Here is a 26,993-nt window from a genome sequence, read left to right as displayed (position 1 = left end):
AATGGATCCCTAGGATCCCACTGGATGAGTGGATCCCTTGGATCTCGATGGATGTTTGGATCCCTCAGATCCCACTAAATATCTGGATCCCTCATGTCCCACTAAATGCCTGGATCCTTCCGACCCCACTAAATACTTGGATTCTCCAGATCCCACTAAACTGGATCCTTTGGATTCCACTGGATGTCTGGATCCCTTGGATCCTGAAGCACGGTCTATGTATTTCTTGGAGACCTGCTTGGGCAACAAAAACTGACGCTCTGACACAGACACTGCAGGTGACATATTAGATGGATCCCAAAAACTACACGAAGGTTTGGGACTCTGATCCTGATCTCTGTTCTGCTTGCACGGGATCAGAAAATCAGACTCAGCCGCAGATATCAGCCTTTTCAGCTGCCTGGATGCACTTTTAAAGCACCAGTTGCGCTTCTGACTCGATTTACACTTGGATTCGTCAGATCCCGAATCCGAACCACTCGATGAAAGGGCATGAACTCTGATATGGACGCCTTTCCGGCAGCTGTATGCTGAGTTCTGGGAATCTCGAACAACAGGCTCGGTTGAGGGGGCGACTACCAGTGGGCAAACACCACTGACCTCCCTGGGATTTACGGTTTGCCTCCTCCCAAGTTTAGGAGTTTGACAGGGCCCTTCGTCTAGGAGCATTGGTGGGACAAGTAGCCACCTCCTCCATTGACACAACACTTACACTGTGATCACTGGCACTAAACTTATCCATAAGGCTCCTCACTGAAGCCCCTATTTGAGCAACAGTGTTAACTAAGAGACCAAATATCTGGTCCATTTTGGCTTCCAGACTGGCGATGGCATTGCATTTGGAAGGTTGGAAGTTGGATAATGGAGTCACAGGTAAAGTTGGAGGACTGGTGATAAAGGAAAATGCACTTACAGGAGTTGGAAGGGCATGCACAACAGGTGAACCCTAACTAACTGAATTCTTAGCTTCGGCCTTAGCAGCAGCTCTCCTTTGTCTGTTTTTCTCAAGCTTATCTAAATAACTAGTCAAAGTTTTCCATTTCCCGATTCCACTCTTTGCATTCATCACAAGTCAAGACTGAAGAGCAATTTTGTTCTCCACACTGAAAACAAATGGTATGAGAGTCATATTTGATTTAAGTAAGTCTGGTACTGCAGCCTTTGCTGCAAAACCTACTGCTAGCAGAACGAGAGTCAGACATCTTAACAAAAGGCAAAAGTCCAAGCTCAATAAGCTAATACAATTAGTCCAATCGCTACCAAGACCAAGAATACTTCACCAAAAACGATGACAACCATTCGGCGAATTATATTAAATCAAATGAAAGCTGAAGTCAACAACCACGTTAAGCTGTCAACAGGCAGAAACGAATTAGGCTCGTTAGTAGTGTTGTACTTATCCTTCCCCGAAAGTTGGCGGGGCAAGTTATCTACACCAAAATATTGGAGCGCTACCGCGAATTTTCAAATTTAAGCTGCCGATAAAAGAAATGTAATAGCTATGAAGTTACTTGGTAAGTTAGGTATATAAAAAGTGAAGTTTCATAAACAGAAATTTTTATATACTATATAATTTAAAACCACATATATATATGTAAATACACTTATATGGAAGTTTCATAAAAATAATTTATATATAACCATATAACATAAATACGTCCTGTGTCACCTCAACCTTACGGACAGCTTGGGGGTCTGGCCCTTCCCCTAACGAAGTCCACTAAATAACAAAGACCTACATAATACTGTAGCCCAGGGCTTGCTTTCATAGCATGTAGTCTAGTGCAATTCCATATGCTGTAAAGTATCTAACAACATATCCTAACGAGTAATTATCATTCACTTTAACTTACTGAATTAGTACTTATATTTTAATTCAAGAGATATTCTTGCAAAATGAGATGATTTTAACAATATAGCGTGTGCACATACCTATAGCTACCTCTGCTTACAAGATGTGTATATTGTAGTACTTTCTACAAAACCAGTACAATGTAAATAAAACATCAGCATTGTTTCTTTAAACATAATTATCTCAAATTCTTCAAACCAAAAAAACTGACAGAAAAAGAGAAAGAAAAGTGAGCAAGCACATTTCAGGTGCATGGTTTGAGCAAGCACATTTTAGATGCATGGTTTATTTTAATGTGACTCAAATATGTTTACCCTGTACACATGCACACATGTTGAAAAATGAGTAAACTACATTACTGTACTGTATTAACCCTTAAACACCGACTGGACGTACCGTATGCTGACTAAAATTGTCTGTTGGGTGCCGAGTGGACGTACGGTACGTTGACTACAAAAAATTTCAACCTTCGGTCAACTTTGATTCGACTGAAATGGTTGAAAAACGCAATTGTAAGCTAAAACTCTTACATTCTAGTAATATTCAATCATTTACCTTCATTTTGCAACAAATTGGAAGTCTCTAGCACAATATTTCGATTTATGGTGAATTTTTGAAAAAACCTTTTCCTTACATCCGCGCGGTAACTCGGCCGAAAATTTCAGAAATTCTTTCGTCATTTTGTTGTAATTTTTGCACTGTTTTATATTAGCTATTACATAAAGTTTTATAAATGAAAATGTGCGCAATTTCATGTAAAATACAACAAAAAACAACCGAAATGGTTGGAAAACGCAATTGTAAGCTAAAACTCTTTCATTCTAGTAATATTCAATCATGTACTTTCATTTTGCAATGAATTGGAAGTCTCTAGCACAATATTTCGATTTATGGTGAATTTTTGAAAAAACTTTTCCCTTACGTCTGCGTGCGGTAACTCGGCCGAACATCTCAGAAATTCTTTTGTCACTTTGTCGTAATGTTTGCACCGTTTTATATTAGTCGTTACATAAAGTTTTATATATGAAAATGTGCGCAATTTCATGTAGTTTTTCATGTAGAATACAACAGAAAGTAACTCATGGTTCTAGCTTTTATCAGTTTTGAAATATTTTCATATAAATCACGATAAATAGAAAAAATTCATCCTTTAGTCAACTTTAACTTGACTGAAATGGTCGAAAAATGCAATTGTAAGCTAAAACTCTTACATTCTAGTAATATTCAATCATTTATCTTCATTTTGCAACAAATTGAAAGTCTCTAGCACAATATTTTGATTTATGGTGAATTTTTGAAGAAAAAAAACTTTTTCCTTACGTCCGCGCACGGTAACTCGGCTGAACATCTCAGAAATTCTTTCATCACTTTGTCGTAATGTTTGCACCGTTTTATATTAGTCGTTACATAAAGTTTTATATATGAAAATGTGTGCAATTTCATGTAGAATACAACAAAAAATAACTCATGGTTGTAGCTTTCATCAGTTTTGAAATATTTTCACATAAATCACGATAAATGCCAAAATTTCAACCTTCGGTCAACTTTAACTCGACCGAAAGGGTCGAAAAACGCAATTGTAAGCTGAAACTCTTACATTCTAGTAATATTTAATCATTTACCTTCATTTTGCAACAAATTGGAAGTCTCTAGCACAATATTTCGATTTATGGTGAATTTTTGAAAAAACTTTTCCCTTATGTCCGCGCGCGGTAACTCGGCCGAACATCTCAGAAATTCTTTCGTCACTCTGTCGTAATGTTTGCACCGTTTTATATTAGTCGTTACATAAAGTTTTATATATCAAAATGTGTGCATTTTCATGTAGAATAAAACAAAATATAACTCATGGTTGTAGCTTTTATCAGTTTTGAAATATTTTCATATAAATCACGATAAATAGAAAAAATTCTACCTTCGGTCAACTTTAACGTGACCGAAATGGTCGAAAACTGCAATTATAAGCTAAAACACTTACAGTCTAGTAATATTCAATCAATTACCTTCATTTTGCAACAAACGGGAAGTCTCTAGTACAATATTTCCATTTATGGTGAATTTTTGAAAAAAACTTTCTTTTACATCCACGCATTACAAATTCATACATCATTTTGTGATAATATTTTCTCTTTGTTGCTTTGATCGTTTTACAATTTGTTATATACCAAAATCATCGCAATTTAGTGTACAATACAAAGAAAAAAAAATAACTCGTTAGCTTTAACCGTTTTGCTCACAGCACAATTTGTATACAATTATAAATGAAATTTGTTTTCGCGCTGTCATATATTTCAATATTTATATATGATAATGATATTTTTTTTCATTTCTGATGGTTGCATACTAAACTTCAGACAATGACAAAAAAAAGGAGCCAAAAATGAACTCTTAATCTTAAAAACTAAGCATGCTGTGATTTTTTGAAAAAACTTTTTTTCCGCTTTGGTGCTAACTCCCGAATGCTGCCGGCATACGACAGACACTTTTGTAAATAGAGGCGCGGCGTTTAAGGGTTAAATAGCACAGTACAGTACAGTTATTACCTAACTTATGAACGAGTTACGTTCCGGATAGCCACTCATATATTGAATTTTTCGAAAGTCAGTTTTTAATATGTAGTGCATAATTTTTGTTGATGTTTACATTCCCAAGTTAACCTGGGAGTCATAGATTATACTGTTTTCACTGTATTTTCAAATCATGCAGTATTATAAAGAATTACTTTGGATTCATGCACACTATTATCTACTGGCAAAAATGCATACTAAACATTTCCTGTAGGAAGAGGAAATACAGAAAATGGGAATTCATCAAAGAAGGAGTTAAATCAGGAAGACTGAAATAAGTAGGAATATTTTACGCGTATGAAAGAGTATTCTCATGATTGTAAGAAGAATACAGTGCGTCCTCAACTTAAGGCGGGGGATCCGTTCCAGCGAAATGCCATAAGTTGATTTCTGCCATAAGTCAATTTTTTGCCGCTGTAACAGCACTTACGGCACCATAACTTGAGTTCTGGCACTGTAACTTGATGTTGCATCAAGTTACAACACCGTAAGCACATTAACTTGATGCCTATTCTTGCTGTTAGCGCTGCCAACTGCACTTACGGTGCTGTAACTTGGTGCAACATCAAGTTACAAAGCTGGAAAAGAGCCATTAGATCAAATATCCATAGGTTAGTGGCGCCGTAAGATCAAAGAGCTGTAAGCAAGGATGCACATGATAGTTAACCACGAGAATACTCAGGATAATCAGGGAAGGGGTTAAAGGAACAGTTTCTTCTTCTTCCTCCTGCTCTTCTGTTCTTTGCAAAAATTCTTGTTAGCAGAATAGCATGCACAGCAAAATCTGAACTTACAGGTGGCAAAGGGGAGCGCTCTGAAAACAATTTTAACTTGTGACCCTGACTGTACATATCTCTTGAATGGTAGTAAATAAAGTGGTGACTGTACAGTTTTGAAATGGAGGTTACAGGAGTCATTGAGTCACTTCTCACTATCATGACTAGAAGCATGGCATTTCTGGTTGAGATTCAACTTGCCAGTCAGTTAAGGATATCCACCCACCTAAAGAGTGAGGTTCTGCTTAGAGGGAATGGTTTGTGTTTCTATAGGTAAAAAAAATTTTGTAAGTAATTTGTAATTTACCTAGGTATACATACTAGAGCCATAATAGCACCTTACCCACCCTACATAGTACCTGATGCCATAGGAAAAAGTGCTGGCCTATGGCAGGTGAGTAATCGACTTTTCCCGTCACCTGCTTACCACCAATTAACTACTGTACCTCATTATCAAGCTTCAACGATCATTTCCAGCTCTCTCTGAGGAATGCTCCTGCATAAAAGGCCCTGGTTTGTATACCTTTGAAAAGTATAAATAACTTAAAATTTGATATATTTTCTGTATTTCATTGGGTATGACCTGTATGAATTTGAGGGTCATAATGAAAAGATGGAATTGAGCGCGGCAGAGAACTGATCTCTGAAAGACACTGTTAGAGATAAGGGAAAAGCAATTGATGCTGCACTGTCACACACAATTTGACCCAAAAATGGAACGAGTTTGCAAAGGTGAGTAATGTCACTACCATGAACTTGGCTTCAAAGCCCATGTGACAGTGACCAATCATGTCTTGAAGAAGATGAGGTAGGATTGCTGGATATAAATGCACCACAGTAATTGCTTCAAACAATAGGAGGTAAATTGAAATGTTAGAGACTGAGATGTGGCTTCCCCTAGCAGTAGGGAATTATATGCTCAAGTTATTGAAGGTTAATCAGCTCAGTAAATGCTAACTTCACAGACACTAAGGTTTCACAATTCTCTTTTAATGTGAAAAATCTCTCTACTCTCCCAAAAACTCTTTTGCTCACTAAGGTTTCACAATTCTCTTTTAATGTGAAAAATCTCTCTACTCTCCCAAAAACTCTTTTGCTCACTAAGTGAAAATAATGTGAATGTTAAATGTATTGACCTTAGGAATTATTTTACCTTATGAATCACTTTGATATAATAAAGTTCATATTTGAAGGTTATATTTTACTTTTTATTGTTGTAAAAAGATAGTTTGTGGGCACTTGTTGGCATCCATAATTTTAAAAACAAAATACCATCACTTTAAAGGAAAGTTCTTATACATGGTAAACTGAAGGGATATTCCACTTTTATTTTTTTATAAGCACATGATGAGCTACATTACCTAGGTACATATTACAAATAACTAGTTTGAATTCTTGCCTTGGTCTCTGTACTGCAATTGATGACAGGCATTTGTAAAGTAAAGGTATGTATCTATGAAACAGTTTATTTCAGTAGGTGAGATAGCACTTGAACAGTGGGATTCTAATTTTTCCCCCCGTTTGACCCTACAAATCTCTCTCTACTCTTTTACCACTTTCAGGCCTTCAGCTTTACGTGCATTCCTCTACTCTTTCTTCAGTCTTGCTGTGCACCCTCTCTAACTGTGAGCAGAGCTGAATATCTTTGTTGACATGGTCTTTACCTGTCCAAAGCACAGGACTTTGAGGTTGCCCTCTATGATGACATCCAATATGGAACAAGTTGTTTCTATAATGAAGTGAGTTTCTAGCACAACCCATTCAATAGTGAGAGGTCAACAACCTGGCCCTTAGCCCCAGTTGACATCTCTACTAGGTAAAGTTGACTGTAAAAGCCTGGAGACAGGTCATCTATGATTACTAAAGCATTCTTTTCCAACATTATCTTCACCTCTGTCAACTGGGCCAGGACTTTGGGAGATCCTGAAGTGTGGGCTAGGTATGCAGTCAGTGTTTAAAAGGTTGTGGGGGGGAGGAAGGTGGCATTCCTTAATAAGCAGTCTGTGACCATCCTGAAAGACAAGGGCTGCCCATGGCTCCATCCCGTCATTGCTTACACTGCCAAATGGCACAACAGACATTCCCATACTCGTGGCTGCTGGGGAGGAAAAAAGCCTATCTGATTGTCTTCTTCCTTCTTCACCTTTCCTCCTTTTCAAGCCAAAGCTGGAGGGAGATACAAAAGAAGAGGAGAGGAAGACTCCTGGCACTTTCATTGGGAAGAAGAGCCTTGGGCTCCTTTTCATGGTTTTGAGTGCCTCTGCCATCCTGATACCATACAGAAGAAGTGGCCAGCCTAGAAGGCTTGGCAGCAATGCCCTTCAATGCCCAACAGGGCTTGAACACTGGACCAAGATGTCCCAGTCATCAGAACACCTCTTCTACACCAATGCTTCAACTTCACTCTTGGGAGAGAGTAAAGAGGAATCCAAAACCAATCCATTCCATAGTCAATACTCGAGAGAAGAGTATAGGTAGTCACGTCTTCTCAAGACAAAGTTTGCCCAGGTTTGCTGTATGAGACTAGAGGGAATCAATGCCTTTCCTTTCCTCCCAACACTAACAGCCTCCTGAGCTTCGCATTTTCATCCCTAAAGGAAATAACAGTAACAGCGAAGTCACCAAGTGTGTTTAACCCAAGATCAAGCCACAATGATGCCTAGAAGGGGGACACTGCAATGACTCCACAGCAGAGGAGAAAGTAAATCTTGGAGTCTCTCTTGGGAAGGCAATTTATCAGTCTCCAGACTGATAAATCAACCTAAGGAGAGTAGTCCCGACATGCAGAACGTCCTCTGGCATGTTAATGGCAGGGAAGTAGCTTGCTCAATATGCTGGATGACAGGGGAGCCTTCTAAATCCACAGACCAAACCATGACAGTTGGAATAACAGTCTCCCCCCCCCCCCAATGCACCCAAGAGTATGCTCTATCAACAAGAACAGGTTCAACAAAGGAAACGTGGTTGCTTCCCAAAGATCACTGCACTCACAAATGAGATCAGTGACTGCTCAAAAGCATCATTCCAACTCAGACTGAAGGGGGTTCTGAAGGACTTTCTGGAACTAAGCCCAAAAGCAAGAGTTGGATCCTTGTCTGAATGAACGACTGACACACCAGCCAGCCTGGACCATGGGCATGGGCATGTACAGCAACTACCTGCTATGTGTAAACCTTCTGTCTCCACTTGCATAATCCAGAGACAGTGCATGCACAAGGCAAGAACCCAAGGCAGTCTTCATGTCTTGGAAGGTTCTGACAAACACTGTCAATGCTACCTATGGAAGACATCACACTGTCAGGCCAGTGACAACCACTGCCAACCCTCATATAATGAAGGAGCCCAGTCAAAGTCCTACAGGGCTTCTTGTGAGAGGACTTCTTAGACCTCTGAAGATGAAGGTGCTGACGAAGGGGAGAAGGAAGTTAAGCGCACTTACATTTCTTCACATTACTGTCCACAAGTCTTATTCTCCTCAAATTCAGCAAAAAACATGGGTGAGGCATATAGCAGCACTGAAAGATTACCAACTGTGCTCAGTATAGTGGGGTATTCCCTACCAGCAGGATAACCACAATAGGAGGCTTCACTGGGTTAGGCTCCTTGATAGAAACAGCAGCAGCAGCAAGAATATGGGCCAGTCTTAGTCTAAACTAAGTCATCCAGGAATGCATTGAAAGATGGCTCCCCCAGAACACAGATAAGGCCACATCTGAAGGTATTCCAACAAAGCATTCATACAGATACAGCTGAGATAGCAAGGGTAAGCAATGATGAACTACTGGTATTTGCCTCAGCCTTACCGGAGGGCTCCAAATACAAACTGGGCCACCACTGTCAGAGAGCATGTGATGGTCACCTACTCCACAAATATAACTCCCTCGGATCTAGCCAAATGAGAACGAGCAGAAGGCGGATGGAAAAAGGGGCAGCAATCCGGGAGGAAGGAGCCAACTTGATTCAACAATGTCTACACTGTTAAGTACACCAGCCCACTCCTAACAAAGAGACACAGGACTGCAGGAAGAACAAAAATGGTGGGGATCCATAGACAGAGAAGACATAAAGCAGCCCCACACGCACACACACAAGCTCATGTCATTCACACCTCCATTGTTCATTTCTCTTGTTGACAACCACCATGTGAATAGGACACAAACAACAATACAAAATAAAAAAAAAAGCTCCATCAACATGATCAATAGAGTACAGCAGTATCCAACAAAAAGCATACAAAAAGTGCCGTTTACAGAATGTGAATGGGGAACTTCCCTCACTCACCTGCCTACCACTAATCAACCACGTTGTTACCAAGTTTCATCTGGCATACCATGGTCAGCTCTCAATGAGAAATACTCCTACTAAACAACAATGGCTTGTATTTTCAAAGGAACAAATAGCCAATGATATGCTACTTACTTTAACTCCTGTATTCCCATAGGAATTAACAGCTAATACTGATACTTTAATTCCTCCCCAAGACAAGAATATTATGATATGTTTCTTTTAACAGGAATTCTGAGTTCGTCCTGTGAGGACGAATATTTTGGAAGTGGTGTTCTTTTAACATACTCTATGACATTTATTTTGGTCTAGAATAATTTTGTTTGGTGACCAGGGTGTTAGTCATTTGTATTGGTTGGTCTAGAATCATTAATTTGATGGATTGTGAGTCTGAATTTCCTCTAGTTATGATTTCCCTCTATATGGGGTGTGAGCCACTCCACTTCATGACCATAGCTTTTGCTGAAATACTTTTGTTAAATTTGCAAATAAAGTCTAGTTTTGTATCTCGGCATTTTATTCCAGTAGGCCTTTGTTTGAGGATAGATTCAGTGAGAAGAGTCGATGAGAGAGAAAGAATGTGCTGACCTAGTGCTGGCCATTGCTACCAGGAAAGAATCTTAGGGATGTGAGATGATATGATGCTGTTCTTAAAACAGATGCAGTAAGAGATTATGACCCTAATTGACCTTGTGTAGGGTCATAACAGTGTGGTCCCAAAAAAATCCATGACAATTTAGCTGGAATATTGGGACTCAAGAAAGAAAAAGTTCTACCTGACATGACAAGTGACTGCAAAAACCTGGCCGATAACTTTGTGAACTACTTTAAAGAAAAAATTGAAAGAATCTGTCATAGTTTGGATAAGGAGATCCCTCCTGATCTCCCGGTGATCGCATTGAGAAATAGCAAATTCAGTAAGTTTAAAGAACTGAACATGAATGGCTTTGACAGAATGATAAGTAAAAAACACCTATTGTGAAAATGACCTGTTTTCCATAAGTGATATAAAAGTGGCAAAAACTTTTATTAGTTGTGGTTAGCTATATTTTGATATTGTCAACATGAGTCTAGCACAGGCATCTTTCCCAAATAGTGAAAAGCTTGCTTGTATAAAGCCAGCCTACAAAGGAAAAGGTGATCAAGAAAATCTAAGCTTCTATAGACCAATATCGAACCTATCGTACTTATCAAAATCGGATTTTTTAAAAGTAAAATGCATTTTTCCTAACACACAAACCCGAGGTCCTTTACTTATATGGGGTTACTTTCGGCAAAGCTGAACTGGCCGCTAAAGACTTAACAAGGCGGTGCGGTATTATAATTACCAGCCAGGTAGTTAGTTGGGTGGTTGCATTGGGGGACCCATGCTACCAACCGCCCGGCATCACGCATTCACTTTACTTTCTGGCCTTGGCTGAAGCGGACGTGTTTTCCTGGCTCTCTGCTCAGACCTTCCTGGAAACTAAAGCTTTGCCTTTTCATGGTGTGTTTGTTCCTGTTTGTTTTTTCTTGAGTATAACTGTGCATGTTTGTGATGATGGATGAGTTATCACAAACCCATGACTCTGATAAGCCTGTGCACCGGGCATGTCCTGGTAGGGATAAAAAGTGTGGCGCCTACCACTGTAGCGCGGACTCAGATCCTCACTCCCTTTGCCAAAAGTGTAGGAAAGGGAGTAACGACCCTTCTGATTGTACTGTAGACGAACCTTGTGATGAGTGTAAGCTTTGGTCCCCCAAGCAGTGGGATAGGTATTCTCGGAGGCCTAGGTACAAGCGTAAGGAGACCAAGGCGTCGGAGGTGCTGTCTTCGGTACCTTCGATTGCGTTGGTTGTGAACCTTTGCAGTCGTATCTAAGCCCCGAAGGCCTTCCCTTGCTGCCGATTCATAGTTCTGAGTCTGTCTCGCTGTCCCCTGTCTGCATCCGCAGTCACAGAGGAGGCAAGATCGGTGGCCCTAAGGTACACTTCTCTTAGTTCTCCTCCTCACCCAGAGTTGCTGATCCCTGGGTTAGGGGGGGACCCCTACCAGTCTGTCTTCCGCAGGGTTGGCATCCGTGCATGGCTTGAGTCAGGTGTGGGAGTCGCTCGGGGTGACCTGATCTGCCATCGCTCCGCGCACACATCAACAGTGCTGCGCAAGCAGGAGTACTCCTCCCTCCTCCCACTACCCACACGGTTGATGCTCTAACCACCACTACCGTCACCGCTGTGCTGCCGGGAGTGTGATGACTACCGTCGGAACGCACCATGCATATGGTGCAGTCCCTACTCCAGCCATCCCCGTGTCGACGGTGGCTGGGCCGATCTGCTCAGTTACCGCGCCCCCGCCTGACTACGCTCCCACCCTCCCACCACGCTTCCACCATTGCCCGTGCCTGTCATGCAAATGTTCCCTACATCGTTGCCTGCTTCTGCCTCTGTGATGCCTACTATCACTGTCAGGTCATGGCATGAGTCTCCAGCCAGTCATCGCGTTCTTGTGTCATCTGCTGTTGCTGCCCCCGCCCCCGTTGACCCTTGGTCTATCTTCGGTAGGTTGGGGGATGTTGTGTGGACTCTTATCAAGAAGAAGAAGAAGAAGCACGCACGCCACCCGTCTATATCTTCGTCTTCTACTTCACCGTCATCGTCCTCCTCCTCGTCTTCGTCTACCTCTTCACCCCCCCTCTTCTATGACCAGTCAGTCTAAGAAGGGGAGGGGGGATCCTCCCCCCTAAGAAGACTCGCTCTTCTAAGGGGGCACAGTCCTCCCCTCGGGGGAAGACCACTGGATCTCGCTGGGAAGGTTACCTCGGTACCCTCCTCGGACGGTTCAGGGGCTTCGTCCTCTAGAACTGATTCCGTTTCGGCACCTCGTAAGCGAGCGTCGCCGAAGGCACGGTCGCCTATGGGAGACCGTGCGGCCTCGAGCTGCTCCTCTCCTGTAGCGAGCTTGGGCACAGAACGAGAGAAGGGGAAAAGCCTTCGGGCTTCTCCTCCGCCTAAACCGTCATCCTCGTCCAAGTCGGACAAAAGATCGTCGGAGAAGGTGTCCACGGACGTCTCTGGTTCGAAGGTGTCGGGAGAAACCAAGAAGAGGTCCCCGCAGGCTTCTTCGACTGCTTCGCATCGAAGAAGGCTGGAACACGCCCGGACGTTAGGGACAGCGGTCTCCAATCGACAGTCCGCGCCCCTGCGTTGGTCTCCTCTACACGCTCCAGTGTGGAGGACCATCCAGCGTTGGAGCGTGGATCAGCTGTGAGGAGGCCGTCCCCTGATCGTCAAGATGGTCGCTCACCCACACGTTTAAGTCCGTCTAGGCCCCTCGCTATGCTCCGCCGCGGGTTGGAGATCGTGCGGGGTCCGTGGCTTCCACTGATTACACCAGTGGACACGGCGGTAGTGTTCACTCTGTCTCTCCCACGCCCTCAACTTCCTCGGGATTCTCCAGGAGGAGACAGGGGGCCGGTAGGATTGCTGGAGTTGAGGCTCTTGTGCAATCAGCATCTGAGACGTCCGGTCCTTCCTCACTCCAACTGAGTGATAGGTCGTACACCTCTGTTGTAAGGGGCAGAGATATGGGGTCTGTCTCGGGCTCTCCTGCGGGAGGGGCCTTCTGGAAGACCGCCTCTTGGAAGGTCCTCTTCCAAGAGATCCGGACACTCCAGAAATGCAGAGAGCATTTGTTGAGGTCGTTGCGCTGATTCGTCAGCACAATGGTCTAGAGGAACCACTTCCAACTCCCTTGGGAGAATGGTCGTCCAGGTTGGAGGAGTTTTACGTTTCCAAGAAGGAGCCGAAACCCTCCCTTGGACTACCATGGTCACCCTTGGCGGACTATAAAAATTTAGAGAAATGGAAGTTCACAAACAAACATGGAAACATTTGAAACAACTCGACATTATACCTGATGATCAGCAGCATTCAGAAAAAACCACTCAACAGAGACTACATAGTGTGTAATTATATATGATATGGTAGAAATTATAGCAAATGGAAAATGTGGCATCCTGGTTTTGCTTGACCTAAGTGCAGCATTTGACACAATTAACCACAATCTACTGCTTGAAGACCTGAGAGCAGTAGACATCGAAGATGATGTACACTCGGCAAGGAAAGTGAGGATACAGTTTTTTTAAATCTTCGGACATATGTTGCTCAATAATGCGACATCTTGCAACTTTAGAAAGGGAGGAGCTTCCGTCCTTATTGTGTTTGTTTTTGCTTGACCTCTTATAACTTTCAATCATAGTCTACGATAATGAAATCATTGATACTTAAATGCAGTAGTAAGTTTCACAGTATTCGTTCAAGTTGTAATTTGCAACGACAGTTCTGAGCAAAATAAACATTTTTCGATGTAACTTACCAAGCAACCTTACACAAATGAATTTATGACACCACATTGAACGGAATGCTTGCATAATCGAAACACGGTCTTCCATAATGAAATCAAGAGTTAAATTTGAGCAATGTCCAATGAAAAGGAACACGAATGCATTGTTATGATGAGAGAGAGAGAGAGAGAGAGAGAGAGAGAGAGAGAGAGAGAGAGAGAGTCTGCTGTTGTGTAAGCCTAGGCCTATATGTACTGTAGAGCTAATTTCATTATTTTTTTTCTTTTAGAGAATGAGCGATACTATATTTGTAAAGTATGTTTTAGCAATGGAGAGAGAGAGAGAGAGAGAGAGAGAGAGAGAGAGAGAGAGAGAGAGAGAGAGAGAGAGAGAGAAACTATGGCAACGTCAAGAAACATCCAGTTACTTGTGTTTTCCCCAAGCTCCTGTGCTGCCCTTCACATCATAAAGAACGCCCTTGCGGATTTAAATAGATTTGGTCAACCTACCCTAGGTGTCACAACATTTACTGCCATTAATTCCAGCTGACTTTTAACACCGTGAAATACAAACATGAATGTGTAAAAATTAAAGAAATTATCATTACCTCGTATGATGATGCAATAATAAGCCTGTTCATAACGGAAAACGAGTAAATATTGCCGTTCTGATGAATAATACTGCACCGAGATATCTACATACTATCTTTTAGATCTCTATGAACGAAGTCATCTGAGAAATTCTGATTACTTCGTACATGCATGGTGTTTTTAAGTATCTGAACGTTTTTGTTTTGCAGATTTAACATATATGATATAATTTGCATTGTATTTTCATATTCTAGAGTAAATTTACCGAGATTATGTGTTTTCTTAAGAAAAAAATTGAAATTCGATGAACAAAATCTAATGAAAACTGTATCTTCACTTTTCTTGCCGAGTGTACACAAATGGTACAAAAGCTACTTAGAAAATAGGAAGGCTATAGTGGTTATATCAAATGTGAAATCAGAAAAGAAAAGCCTAACAAAAGGAGTGCCCTAATGCAGAGTTCTGGGTCCACTGCTATTTGGCAATTACACAACTGAATTATCTAGAAATATCTAAACAAGCACAATTATCTAAATAAGCACAAGGTTAAGTATAAACTGTATGCTGATGATACCAAGTTCTCTTTTCCTGCCAAAATGGTACAAGACACCATTAGTAAAATTGATGCAATAATGAAAGATATGAAAAAATGGATGTTGGCAAAGAAATTGAAACTTAATAAAGACAAGACTGAGTGTATGCTATTTGGATCTGACCATGCACTACGAAAATATGAACACTTCAAAAGAATAACTATTGGTTCATCAACAATAAATACTGTAGCAGCAGTGAGGAACTTAGGAGTATTTATTGATAATAAATTGTCAATGAAGAACCATATATTGCATATTACAAAAACCTGTAACTATCATATTAGAAACATTACATTTATTAAAAAATACCTAAACAAAGATACTCTGAAAACAGCAATTTGCAACAAAATACTTTTAAGGCTTGACTACGTACAACAACAATACATACTACGGTCTCCCTAACTACCTACTAAGAAAATTGCAAGGAGTACAAAATAGAACCACCAGGTTAATAAAAGGACAACGTTCCCATGACAGAATAATCCCAGCACTAACTGAGCTACACTGGCTCTTAGTAAAAGCTAGAATAGAGTACAAAATACTTCTTACAGTCCTTAAAGCACTAAAATATAATGAACCAACATATCTGAGAAACTGCTTAAGCTACTTTAGACCCAAAATGAATGTTGTAATCAGACATCCAAGTGAAGCATATAGGCTATTTGAACCTAGAACAAATTGTAAGTTATGTGAAAGAGCATTTGCACACTGCGCACCAAGACTATACAGCAATATACTGCCTGAAGTGAAGAGCATACAAGAAGAATGCAAATTTAAAAAGGAACAAAAGACTCTCCTATTCTGCAGGAGCTACGATACTGACAAGAAAACACCGAAAGACAATTATAAAATATAAGAAGCACCTTATTTTGAAAACATACATGGGCCCACCATAGAGGGAAATACCCCTGTGGAGGGCTGTACATAAAACCAAACAAAGTGAAACAATGTGAAACAAAGTGTCAGAAAAAGTTGGACTATGATAATTATGGTCTCCTTCCATAGGGAATACAGAGGCTAAGTGAATAATAATAATAAGAATAATAAAACTATAAAATATAGGGTCTGAAACATCCATTGCTGTTGTTTGTTGTCTACTTAATTTTTCTATTATGCAATAATTACCTACCATTTACACACAATACAACCTTCATAAATTCTTATACTGAGTTAACTGGTTTTTTCAGACTTCAACCATTTTTCATGACAGTTCCTTCAGTTTCATAATGACTGCACTTAAGAAGCGGTGATATAGATAACTGGTAACATCTTTTATATTAAATTACATGCAGAATGACAATATCAATCTGGAAGCAATCCTTTCCACTGATATACATCCTTCCACAATGTAAACTGTCTGAACTAGGCAGTTAGGCTACTGGGTTTGCCAAAGGAGGATGTTTGTGACATTCAAGTACCACTAGATAAGAATGTGCTAAGTGGAATACTATGAGGGGGAAACAAACGGTACTCAAAATACAGTTGAGATGAATCTCTGCATTTAATTCTTACAGTTTATTATGGTACTCTAAGTCAGGTTCAGCACCTTAGGTTAAGCTTGGTTAGGAAGGGTAAGATGTGGATACTTTCCTGTATTTTATTCCAAAGCTTACACTGCTCAAAGTCAGGTTAGGTGCAACGCCCTCATGATCAGGCCAAGACCAGGTGCCCTAAATTTTGGGTTGGGCTAGGGCAGAGAAGGTTAAGATGCATCCCTAAAATTGTCAGTATTATTTTATAAGTTGCCAATACACACTATGAAATTGTAACTTACATTTTTGAAAAGAGCTCTTCATTCTCATTATTTTGAACACCATAAACACTATGCGCAAATGATAAATAAAAAATTAGAAAATTTACAACTTATAAGGTAAGAATACCCGGCCCCTCCATAGGTAATACTGCAAAATTGTAACCAGTCAATATCCATAGGTGAAGTTATATTGGTATTTTAAGGTTCTTTTACTGCCCTATTATTTCCCAGCCATTTTTGCATAAAAACTCAAAATGGTTTTTCGTGCAAAAATGGCTGGCTGGGGTCTTATTGGCAACTTATAAAATTTTACCAAATTGTCTTTGTAACATTTTTGTTCTTTACAATATTTTGCAAGAGACAATAGTTTTGGACACGAACAATGTATTTTTCCAACAAATTATATTGCGGTTTATTCATTTTCATGTCTGCTAGTGCAATTCACTCAATTTTGATTCAAACTACTAAAAACTTTCATTTCCCACTGGGTTCCCCATAAATGTTGTCTAAAGAGTGCTGGGGTACCTCAAATGAAAGTGGTCTGCTCCAACAAAAGGCTAAAGGTCATAACCTATATGCATATAACACAAGATAAGCTATTGGAAGAATTCAGTGCTTGGGTATTTGGTGAGAAATTAGTGTATCGTAATATTAGCCTAAACTTACTGAACAAGCCTTGTCCCACAAACTACCCAAGCTATCAATTAAACTGATGTTGAAGAAACTTCTTATATTTCTCTACGACAGCCATACCGCCTAGCTAAGTTGTTCAGCTAAACTTAGGTTAATTTAGCCTGTTAGGCTTTTGGAAATTTACAGTAAAAAGGAGTCACAATTGCTGTACTTCAGAAAACACAAACTTACCTGTTATTTCGCAGACTCTGGAGAAAAAGAGACATCGTCTCTGTTACAACTGCCTAGGTCTGACCAGGCATAGACCAAAACGTGTGTGGCCTGGGAGAGCCTATAATGTACAACCGAAAGTTCCAGTTGCTTCTATCTTCTGACGTCTTAAAAGGGTTTGCTGGTCACCTGCTGGAAAGTACAGTGTTAGTTTGAAACACTCGCGGTTATGCTACCAGTAGCCTACATATCTTCAATGTACCAGTCTAGAGCGTCTGTACAGTTTTGATTGATTGGCTGCCAATCAGCATCACGAATTACATTAGCAAATACGATGGGGTCCTAGGCCTAATTTGTCTACTCAATAACTGTTGAAGGCGAAGTCGAAAGTTCCCAATTTTAGGCGTTCACTAAATTCACCAGCGTGAACATTTTGCAGTGTAGGATGGAATAGCCTTTTGCTGTTTCTAGAATTTGGTCCAAAGTAGCATATAGGGGAATAGACATTGGTCGGTCAAGAGTAGACTATAGGATAACCAATTGTCTACCATAACACCGGGTTGACTTTGAATCAAAATATACACATGACGATTTTTTTTATTTCTTTAATATGGAACTTAAATTGTCATTAGAATTACAAAATGGAAATTTTAATGAATAATATAGCACTGTTATAGACAGCCTACGTACAATCTCGGTAGTTGGTTACAATAACTTTGGTCACGTGACGAAATCAGCTGAGGGAGAGTGTTTGCGAAATTTCTTACAGGGTTACTTTTCAATGCAGAATCAGCTGATGCATATTGACCTTTCATCATCGATTGTAAAATGAAGTGACATCGTGTATAAATGGTGGAACTTATTAAATAATAAAATATTGCAGGCTGATGATACAAATCAAAAGGGAAAACATTTGAAAATGAGCATAAAATAATTGACAGTAGGGAAAAAAATCATGCAAGTTGAATGGACTTCAATAAAAAAAGGAAGCATTTAGACGTAAATAGATCTAACCCTCCAAAAAATTAGCAGGAATTCTTCTAAAAGAATGGAAGACTGTAGTGCATCAACACTAAACCAAGCAATTAGAGAAAAAGTATTGTAACGTAAAGAAATTGTCCATAAATTGCTGATTTATCCTTCTGTGCATGTCTGAAGTGGCTATTATACGGAAATTTTGTCCATGGAGATTCATCCTTGATTCAGGAGTAGTTGAAGAATTAATGTAGTTTTTATGTGAAACCCCACCTGACTGGGTAAATGGTGTAAATAAATAGGCTATGTTGCACTGTAATATCTACATTTTAATGTAATTAGATATTTTGGCAAATTAAGTCAGCTTCTAATGAAATAGGCTAATGTAGGGAGGGACCTAAAGGTGAACGACGCAATATACCAGTGGCCTTGGATCCCGTTTAAAACTGAACGTCGGCGATAACATTCGTGTTTTTTGGTAACATTTCACCATGATTCCTTGTCCGGGACATGATCGTTCACATCGGTTCGTAGATGACGTGGCTCTTTTGTGGATCAACTAAACAATGAATACAGTGCCACTAAAGAATAAATGTGCTCCGATACACATGCGGTTTGATATATATATATATATATATATATATATATATATATATATATATATATATATATATATATATATATATATATATATATATATATATATATATTTATTTACTGGATGATTATATTTTTGTAATGATTATTTAATTCAGTGATAAAATATTCTTGTCATCATTGAATCAACCCCGAATCCTGGATGTTCCCCTTTAATACAGACTAAACCTGTCGGCATTTCGTCATGACTCATTGTATTCCCAAGGCTAAACTGTAGCCTATCTGTCGACTTCCTGAGCTATGGGATAATTTTGGACAAAATCCAGTTATTTTTTTTCCCTTGAGTAATCAAGATTTAATTTATCCAGTAGAGCGGTATATCTTCACTTTTCTATCAAATGCATCAACTAAACCTTGTAATTTTAGTCACTCTTATTTTCCATATATTTCCTTTCTTCCGGCATTTCGCACAGTTATGCTCTTGTGTACTAATGCAAATGGTAAAGATAATATATTTCAGTAGAGGAGTCTTCACTTTTCTATCAAATTACATCAACTAAACCTTGGACTTTTTTTCCATATATTTCCTTTCTTCCGGCACAGTATTATATATATTTCAGTATATTTATATATATATATATATATATATATATATATATATATATATATATATATATATATATATATATATATATATATATATATATATATATATATATTGTATATTCGTTAAAAGCAATTGCTTTAGTGACATCAGTCGTGTTCCTGAGGTGGGGGCGGTGTTTGAAATGCCCTGCCCCCTCCCCCCCGGCCCCAAAGTGAGGGGTGGGCCAAAATGCGAAATTTAACCATTGCTGTTTTGACAGGACAAGCTAAATCTACTGGCCCCAAAATGGTCAAGGGCCCCATTTATATTTGGACCCGACAGTTTGGGGTCCACTAAAAGGTCCCAGTTTCCAATTTTGTGAACAAAAATGTTATGTAAAAGAAATAGTGCTCTCCAGGGGAACCCTCCCAATCGTAGAGCCCATTATAGACCTTCTCATACGGATCGGAGGAGGGTTGGTAACGTTGATTGGGGTAAGGGCAGGGCCGATCTAAGGCAATTGATTACTGCTTATAGGGGTCCTAATTATCCTCTGAGGGCTATCATAATGGCCCGATTTGTCCAGATAATACACATTCAAATGATTCAATGAATCTGACCTTCTGCTAACCCAGGGGACCGGTGGCCCCCAATGAAGTTTACCTGGGCCAGCCCTGTTCTTCCTCCCATCATCACTCTGTCCTACCTCCTTGCACTATGTTCTACCCTCCCTTCATTCTCTTCTACCTTCCCTTCACTGTTTTAACTTCTTTTCACTCTGTTCTACCGCCCCAAACTTTGTTCTACCTCCCTTCACATAATGGAGTCCCTTCCAGCAATATTTATTCATTTAACTCCCTCCACATCATATCGCCATCAGAGTACATTACTGTTATCCTCATTTTTACCATTTATCATTATATTTAACTGGATTCAGTGGATCTTCAATTATTCAATGTACACCTAGTTTTAAGAAATAAAATTTCGGAAATTTGCATTTACAAGTGCCTCTAAAATTATCCTACAATTGCTCATATTCTAAAAATTTTCCCCAGGGGGCTTACAGCGGCCGCCCCCCACCCCCCGCTGCTTTAGCTCGCTTCGCTCGCCTCCCACCCAATAAGAGGGACCCCAAATGGGACTTTGCCCCCCGGGCCCCAAAATGTCTAGAAACGCCCGAGTGGCATCAATAAGTTTTTTTCCCGATTCTCATGCGTCAGTCTTCGGTGAAGAACACAAACATCCTCCTTTCTTTATTTTTTTCTGTCACGACAGCTGTTCCACCCTTACTGGCATTTTCAAGTGACAGCTGGCTTACAAAGTGTTTACAATAATTTTGACTCTCCATGCGGACGGAAAAGTGGCCTAAGCGGTGATTGGTCCAGGGATTAAAAAGGTGAACCACTCTTTGTGGTCGAAAGCTTTAGGAATAACTTACAAAAATATGGAATGAATAGTCTACACTAATTATTAAACAATATGTTTAGAAGCTACTTAATAGTTGTGCATAAAATTTATGAGTGTAGTATGCCCTATAAGTATATATATATATATATATATATATATATATATATATATATATATATATATATATATATATATATGTATATGTGTGTGTGTGTGTGTGTGTGTGTGTGTGGGTCTGTCTGTCTGTCTGCATGCATATATAATAATATATATGTAAATGGATGTATGTATGTATGTTCCAGCATAACTGTATCTAGATACACACACACACACATATATATATATATATATATATATATATATATATATATATATATATATATATATATATATACTTAATATCTTGAAAAGAATGCTGTGGGGGTAATACATCACTAACACCATAGGGTGTGGGGTGGAAGGGCTTCCCTGAAACGGGACTGGTTCTGCCCCTAGACTTAGTAACAAATTTATCATACCTAATTTCGGTATACATATGACTTACTATCTGGAAAAGAATACTGTGGGGTAAGACATCAATGACACCAAAGGGGTGGCAGAGAGAGAGAGAGAGAGAGAGAGAGAGAGAGAGAGAGAGAGAGAGTGTACAGGGGGTATTAGGGAGAAGAGAGAGAGAGAGAGAGAGAGAGGAGAGAGAGTCAGAGAGTAGAGCTAGTGGGTGTTAGGGAGAAGAAAGCGGGAGAGAGACAGGGAGGGTTGGATAGAAAGAGAGATAGAGATGGAGTGAGAGGTAGGGGAAGTGACAGAGAGAATTTGTGAGAGGGAAAGGAAGTGAGAGAGAGAGAGAGAGCTTTATCAGTTGCCAGCTAATATATATATATATATATATATATATATATATATATATATATATATATATATATATATATATATATATATATATATATGTATGTATGTATGTATGTATGTGAGGCAGGCAAACAAAAGAAATGCGCAATACAGGCTATTATTGGACCTTGGTTACACCATGACTCTCACGAGACCTCCGTCTGCGACGTGTCCTCCACTTGTTGCAGTCAATAGACTAAGCAACAAGGTGCCGGTTGCATAAAGACACTAAATTATTTCAATTCAGACATGGTCTTTGGTAAAAGACTTGTTCCGTACTAAAATATTCAACGGACATTTTGATGTTCTTGATGTAAATCCAAATCAATCAATCTTCGGTGAAGAAACACACAAACTTCCAGTTTTTTTTTTTTTTTGTCACGACAGCTGTTCCACCCTTCAGTGGCATTTTCAAGTGACAACTGACTTACAAACTGGGTTTACAATAATTTTGACTCTCCAATGCGGAGGGGAAAGTAGCCCTAAGCAGTGATTGGTCCAAGGATTAAAAATATGAAGCGTCCTTTTGCGGTATGAGTCGACTCTCATAGGGGGCTTAGTCATAAAACGTCATGTCCCTTGTCCAACCCAGAAGCATCTAAGAAGTCACTCTTTAAATTTTTAAAATGTAAAAGTACCACTGAATACGAAGATTTCTCGATAATTGAAAAGGCAACAACTCTGAAGATTTATTTCTTTGAGAGAAGTTGAAAATAAAACTTGCTCTTTTTTATATACTCTGTCTTCAGCTGTTCAACCTTTCTTTATCTTGACTTGCTGTTCGTAGCGCTTCTCAATGTTTACTTTTTGTTTCTTTTGGTTTTACTCTAGACTTTGTTTTCGCAGGTTAGCTCAACCCTTCCTTTTTTTTTTATTAAAAACCTTGTGAACTTGTTATAGCTTGTGTAATGAAAACCTCAATGCATCTTCAAGGCTTTATTCAGCTAAGATCCCGCCACAGAGAGTTACAGCAGTCAACAGAGTAAGATACACTGGGATTGTCAAAAGTAAACAAATACAACACGGACAGAGAAAACAACCATTACTAACAACAGAATGCAGATAAACATTCAAACAGGTCATTATGGCAAATGCCAATTTACCACATTCACCCCGGCTTTAATAACACTGTTATACCTTATGAAATATAAATATTTTATATAAATACCGTAAGCGTCATCTTACAAAAATACATTCATAGAACTACATTTTTACAAGAACAATTAGTTATAGGTCAGACGATCTACAGGACGACGTATGCGTTGTGAACGTCTAGGGGCAACTGACAACTTATCATCATTATTAGAATTTGTAACATCATCACCGATAGACCGTTCAAGATTCTGCGTTTCAAAAGCATCATCTTTATTGACAGATTCAACCTCATCCTCAAGCTGTGTCTTGCCGGTCCCCGGTGGAGGTGGCACAGCGCGAGAACATCGAGCTAAATCACTGATAGCCACAGTATCCTCACGTCCGTCCTCAAATCTAACATGTGCATATGAAGGGTTGGCTTCTAGTAGCTGAACTTCTTCAACGAGAGGATCTTCCTTTCTACGCACGTGTCTTCTCAGAAGAACAACCAAGTGGGAAGACTCATTCCGGAGGAGGTCTTTCGCTGAAAGATGAACATTCTCTCATGCGGGGTTTCACCAGTAGCAGTGGAAAGCAGAGTGCGAATCGAATGCAATGCATCATCAAGAACCATTTCCCAAGCAGTTGGCGGTAAATCACGAGACTTCAAGGCAAGCATCACGGATTTCCATACGGTCCCAACAAGACGCTCGCATTGGGCATTACCAGTTGGATGATAGGGTGTAGAACGACTTGTTGCGACGCCATGTTTAAGGAAGAACGATTTGAGTTCAGAGGACATAAATGATGGGTTTGCACTTGCTGCAGGTTGGACAAGATGATATTACCCTTTTGACCTTTTGATGAAATGCATAAACCTAGTAACTCCTGGGTGACAGAGACTCTCGTACAGTTGATGTAACTGTTGAGTATGAATAGCCGAGCACAAGTTTCGTGATAAAGCATCTGCTGCGGCATTCAACCTACCAGGCCGATGCTGGACATCAAACGAATAGGGCATAAGTTCTACTTTCCATCGCAGAATTTTTTCATTTTTATTTTCCCTTATGCTTACCATCAAACATGAAAGAAACAGACTTTTGATCGGTTACCAGTGTGAAGTGCTTTCCAGTCAGATAATGGCGCCATTTCCTTACAGATTCGATAATTGCATAAGCCTCCTTCTCAACACTGCAATGTCTCTGTTCGGCACTGGTGAGGATCTCGAGAAAAAGGCCACTGGACGTCCATCCTGGTTTAAAGTAGCTCCAATGGCAAAGTCAGAAGCATCGGTTTCAACAGTAAAGGGCAAATTTTCGTCTACAGCAGCTTTGACAGACGAAGATATGGCATCCTTCAAATTACTGATAGCACCAACAGCTTCTGGAGAGAGTGGAAGAAAGGCATTGACGAGAGGGCGAATCCTTTCAGAAAAACGAGGAATCCAGCGAGAGTAATAAGCAAAGAGGCCTGTCAATCGTTGCAGCGACTTCTTAGTCTGCAGAACAGGCATGTTCATCAGGGCCTCTAGACGTGAAGGATCAGGTCGCAGCTCATTATGACTAATTTCATAGCCAAGTATACGTACAGAATGAGAGGACAGAACACACTTAGCTTCATTCAGTATCATGTTATAACGACGAGCAGCTTCCATAAACCTTCTAAAGGTTTTCGTCGTGTTCTTCTTGAGTATTGCCACAAACAACGACGTCGTCAAGATAAGCATAAACACCCTTTAGACCATTCGTTCTAATGATATCATTAATAATCCTCTGAAAAGCTGCCACTCCGTTGGTGAGACCAAAACACAGCCTAGTAAATTGATAGAGGCCGCTGTCAGCTTCAAAGGCAGTATAGGGTCGATCTTCCTCTGGTAATGGGACCAGATGATAAGCACTCTTTAAATCCACAGAACTAAACACTTTGTACTTGGCTATTTCATTGACTAGGTCGTCTATGTTAGGAAGAGGATATGCATCCAGGTAGGTGAATTTATTAATAGTCTCCGAATAATCGACAACCATACGTCTCTTATTCCTGTTGTGAACAACCACCACTTGAGCACGCCATGGCGATGTACTATGTTCAATTACACCCTCTTCAAGAAGACGATCGATTTCTGTCCTTATAAACTCTGCATCCGAAGCACTATATCTTCTTGATTTCACAGCAATAGGATGGCAATCAGGAGAAAGATTACGGAATACTCTAGGGGCGTGATTGACAACGTAGCTAATGCAGATAATTCAAGTTTAGGTCGAGTGCCGCCGTATGACACAGTCACACTAGAATGCTTATTAAGAAAAGGGATTCCAAGAATTACATCCGCACAAAGTCCAGGTAGCACAAGAAATTTGACACTGGAATACTCACGTCCATTGACTACAATGTCAACATTGCAAGAGCCACTAATAGGCGACACATAATGAGAAGCAGCCATTGAGATAGTTCCTGAATAAGGAGTCGCAGGTAATTTCATATTTTTCAGAATATTATCACTAATGAAATTTTCTGAACTTCCAGTGTCAATTAGGGCATTTACTTTGGTTCCACGCATAAAAATGGGGAAAACGGAATGATTCAGTGTAGATGGAACAGAAGCAAGAGCAGCGGCGAACGAAGAGGCGGCAGAAGTAGGTTTTGATTTACTTAAACACACCTTAGCAAAGTGTACAAGTTTGTTGCATTTTCGACAATTAACTTCCTTTGCTGGGCACTTTTTTCTAGGATGACGCCTGTACCCGCAGAAGAAACATTTCTCTTGTAGAGTCAAAGCAACTAAATCATCATCTGGAGCATCGGACCTGTCGGCCTTTTCACAAACAGGGGCATGATCATCATATTCAGGCCTAGAATTGACGGCGGCTGCAGGAATACATTCGTCGGAAGGAATTCCATAAGACTGCGAATCCTTGAAAGCGAGTTCCAGAGCTCTGGCTTGGTCAGCAGCAGCAGATAACGTAAGCGTTTTATTTTCAAGTAATCTCGTGCGAATATGTTGAGAGAAATCCCAGCAATAAAAGCATCACGAATACTTTCATCTCTATATACCTCTGAAGAAACGTCCTTGAAGTTGCAGTCAACGCTAAGTTTGTGCAGAGCACGTAAATACTCGTCTATTGTTTCTCCTGACATCTGTCGACGAGTGGCAAGACGATGTCGAGAAACAATTTCGTTCGCAGGCTGTATGAAAACTTTATTCAGTTTTGCGATGGCGTCATCGTAAGTAGAGCAATCAGATATAAGCTCAAAGTTATCAGGCGATAATGCATTTGCAAGCATACCAAGATAAACGTCGTTAGTTCCTTCAGTAGCATTTTTGTATCGGGAAAAGATGAACAGCCAATGCTTGAAAACTCGAGCAGCATCTGGGGACGTAGGTAGAATATCGAGACGTTCTGGCCGAAGAGCGCGTTCCATTCTGCAGCCGAATATGCAAGTTGTCTTAGCTGAATAAATTGTAATGAAAACCTCAATGCATCTTCGAGGCTTTATTCAGCTAAGATCCCGCCACAGAGTTACAGCAGTCAACAGAGTAAGATACACTGGGATTGTCAAAAGTAAACAAATACAACACGGACAGAGAAAACAACCATTACTAACAACAGAATGCAGATAAACATTCAAACAGGTCATTATGGCAAATGCCAATTTACCACAGCTTGTTTAATTATGAATTATTGTGCAATTTGATTGTAAGAATTTTTTAATGTAACTTGGTGTATTTTTTTAAGAATAATTTCCTATTAAATTAACTTATAGTAACTATTAATTTTAATTTCATAATTAAAAATTTATTCTTCAAGCTGTACAATTTTTCAAAACGTTTTATTTATATCTTTTGTAGAATTCCCTGAGGGTGCAATAACATAGTGCAAAATGGAAT

At 39.9% G+C, this 26,993-nt stretch overlaps 2 protein-coding genes across 7 annotated transcripts in view; both read right to left on the bottom strand.

Moving 5' to 3' along the window:
- Positions 1 to 26,993, bottom strand: part of LOC136833472 (LETM1 domain-containing protein 1) — a 414,955-nt gene that overhangs the window by 292,736 nt on the left and 95,226 nt on the right. The window contains exons 1-2 of one of the 6 annotated variants that reach the window (XM_067095671.1): positions 18,271 to 18,365; positions 17,602 to 17,769 (exon numbers count right to left, since the gene is read on the bottom strand). In XM_067095671.1, the coding sequence (XP_066951772.1) occupies positions 17,602 to 17,636 (35 nt within the window). In that variant the 5' untranslated portion in view covers positions 17,637 to 17,769; positions 18,271 to 18,365. Of the gene's footprint in view, positions 1 to 17,601; positions 17,773 to 17,901; positions 18,366 to 26,993 lie in introns of those variants that run through there. The other 5 variants (XM_067095674.1, XM_067095672.1, XM_067095675.1 and 2 more) reach the window with 5 other exon arrangements.
- Positions 24,769 to 26,527, bottom strand: LOC136833083 (uncharacterized). The gene is made up of 3 exons (XM_067094728.1): positions 26,159 to 26,527; positions 25,477 to 26,018; positions 24,769 to 25,315 (listed from the first exon to the last, which is right to left on the bottom strand). The coding sequence occupies exons 1-3, from the start codon at positions 26,525 to 26,527 to the stop codon at positions 24,769 to 24,771; spliced, it is 1,458 nt and encodes a 485-aa protein (XP_066950829.1).

Source organism: Macrobrachium rosenbergii, chromosome 51, assembly GCF_040412425.1.
Source record: "Macrobrachium rosenbergii isolate ZJJX-2024 chromosome 51, ASM4041242v1, whole genome shotgun sequence".
NCBI classification, from domain to species: domain Eukaryota; kingdom Metazoa; phylum Arthropoda; class Malacostraca; order Decapoda; family Palaemonidae; genus Macrobrachium; species Macrobrachium rosenbergii.
The sequence above is the reverse complement of the archived record's forward strand: the minus strand, read 5'-3'. Positions and strand labels throughout refer to the sequence as shown.

Excerpts from the sequence above, each read along its gene's own strand:
- LOC136833083 (XM_067094728.1), bottom strand. The coding sequence starts at position 26,527 with ATGGAACGCGCTCTTCGGCCAGAACGTCTCGATATTCTACCTACGTCC. Across the intron at positions 26,019-26,158 it reads TCAAGGACGTTTCTTCAGAG|GATTCGCAGTCTTATGGAAT; the intron begins GTATATAGAGAT and ends CTCGCTTTCAAG. Across the intron at positions 25,316-25,476 it reads ATTGTAGTCAATGGACGTGA|AGTATTCCGTAATCTTTCTC; the intron begins GTATTCCAGTGT and ends TCACGCCCCTAG.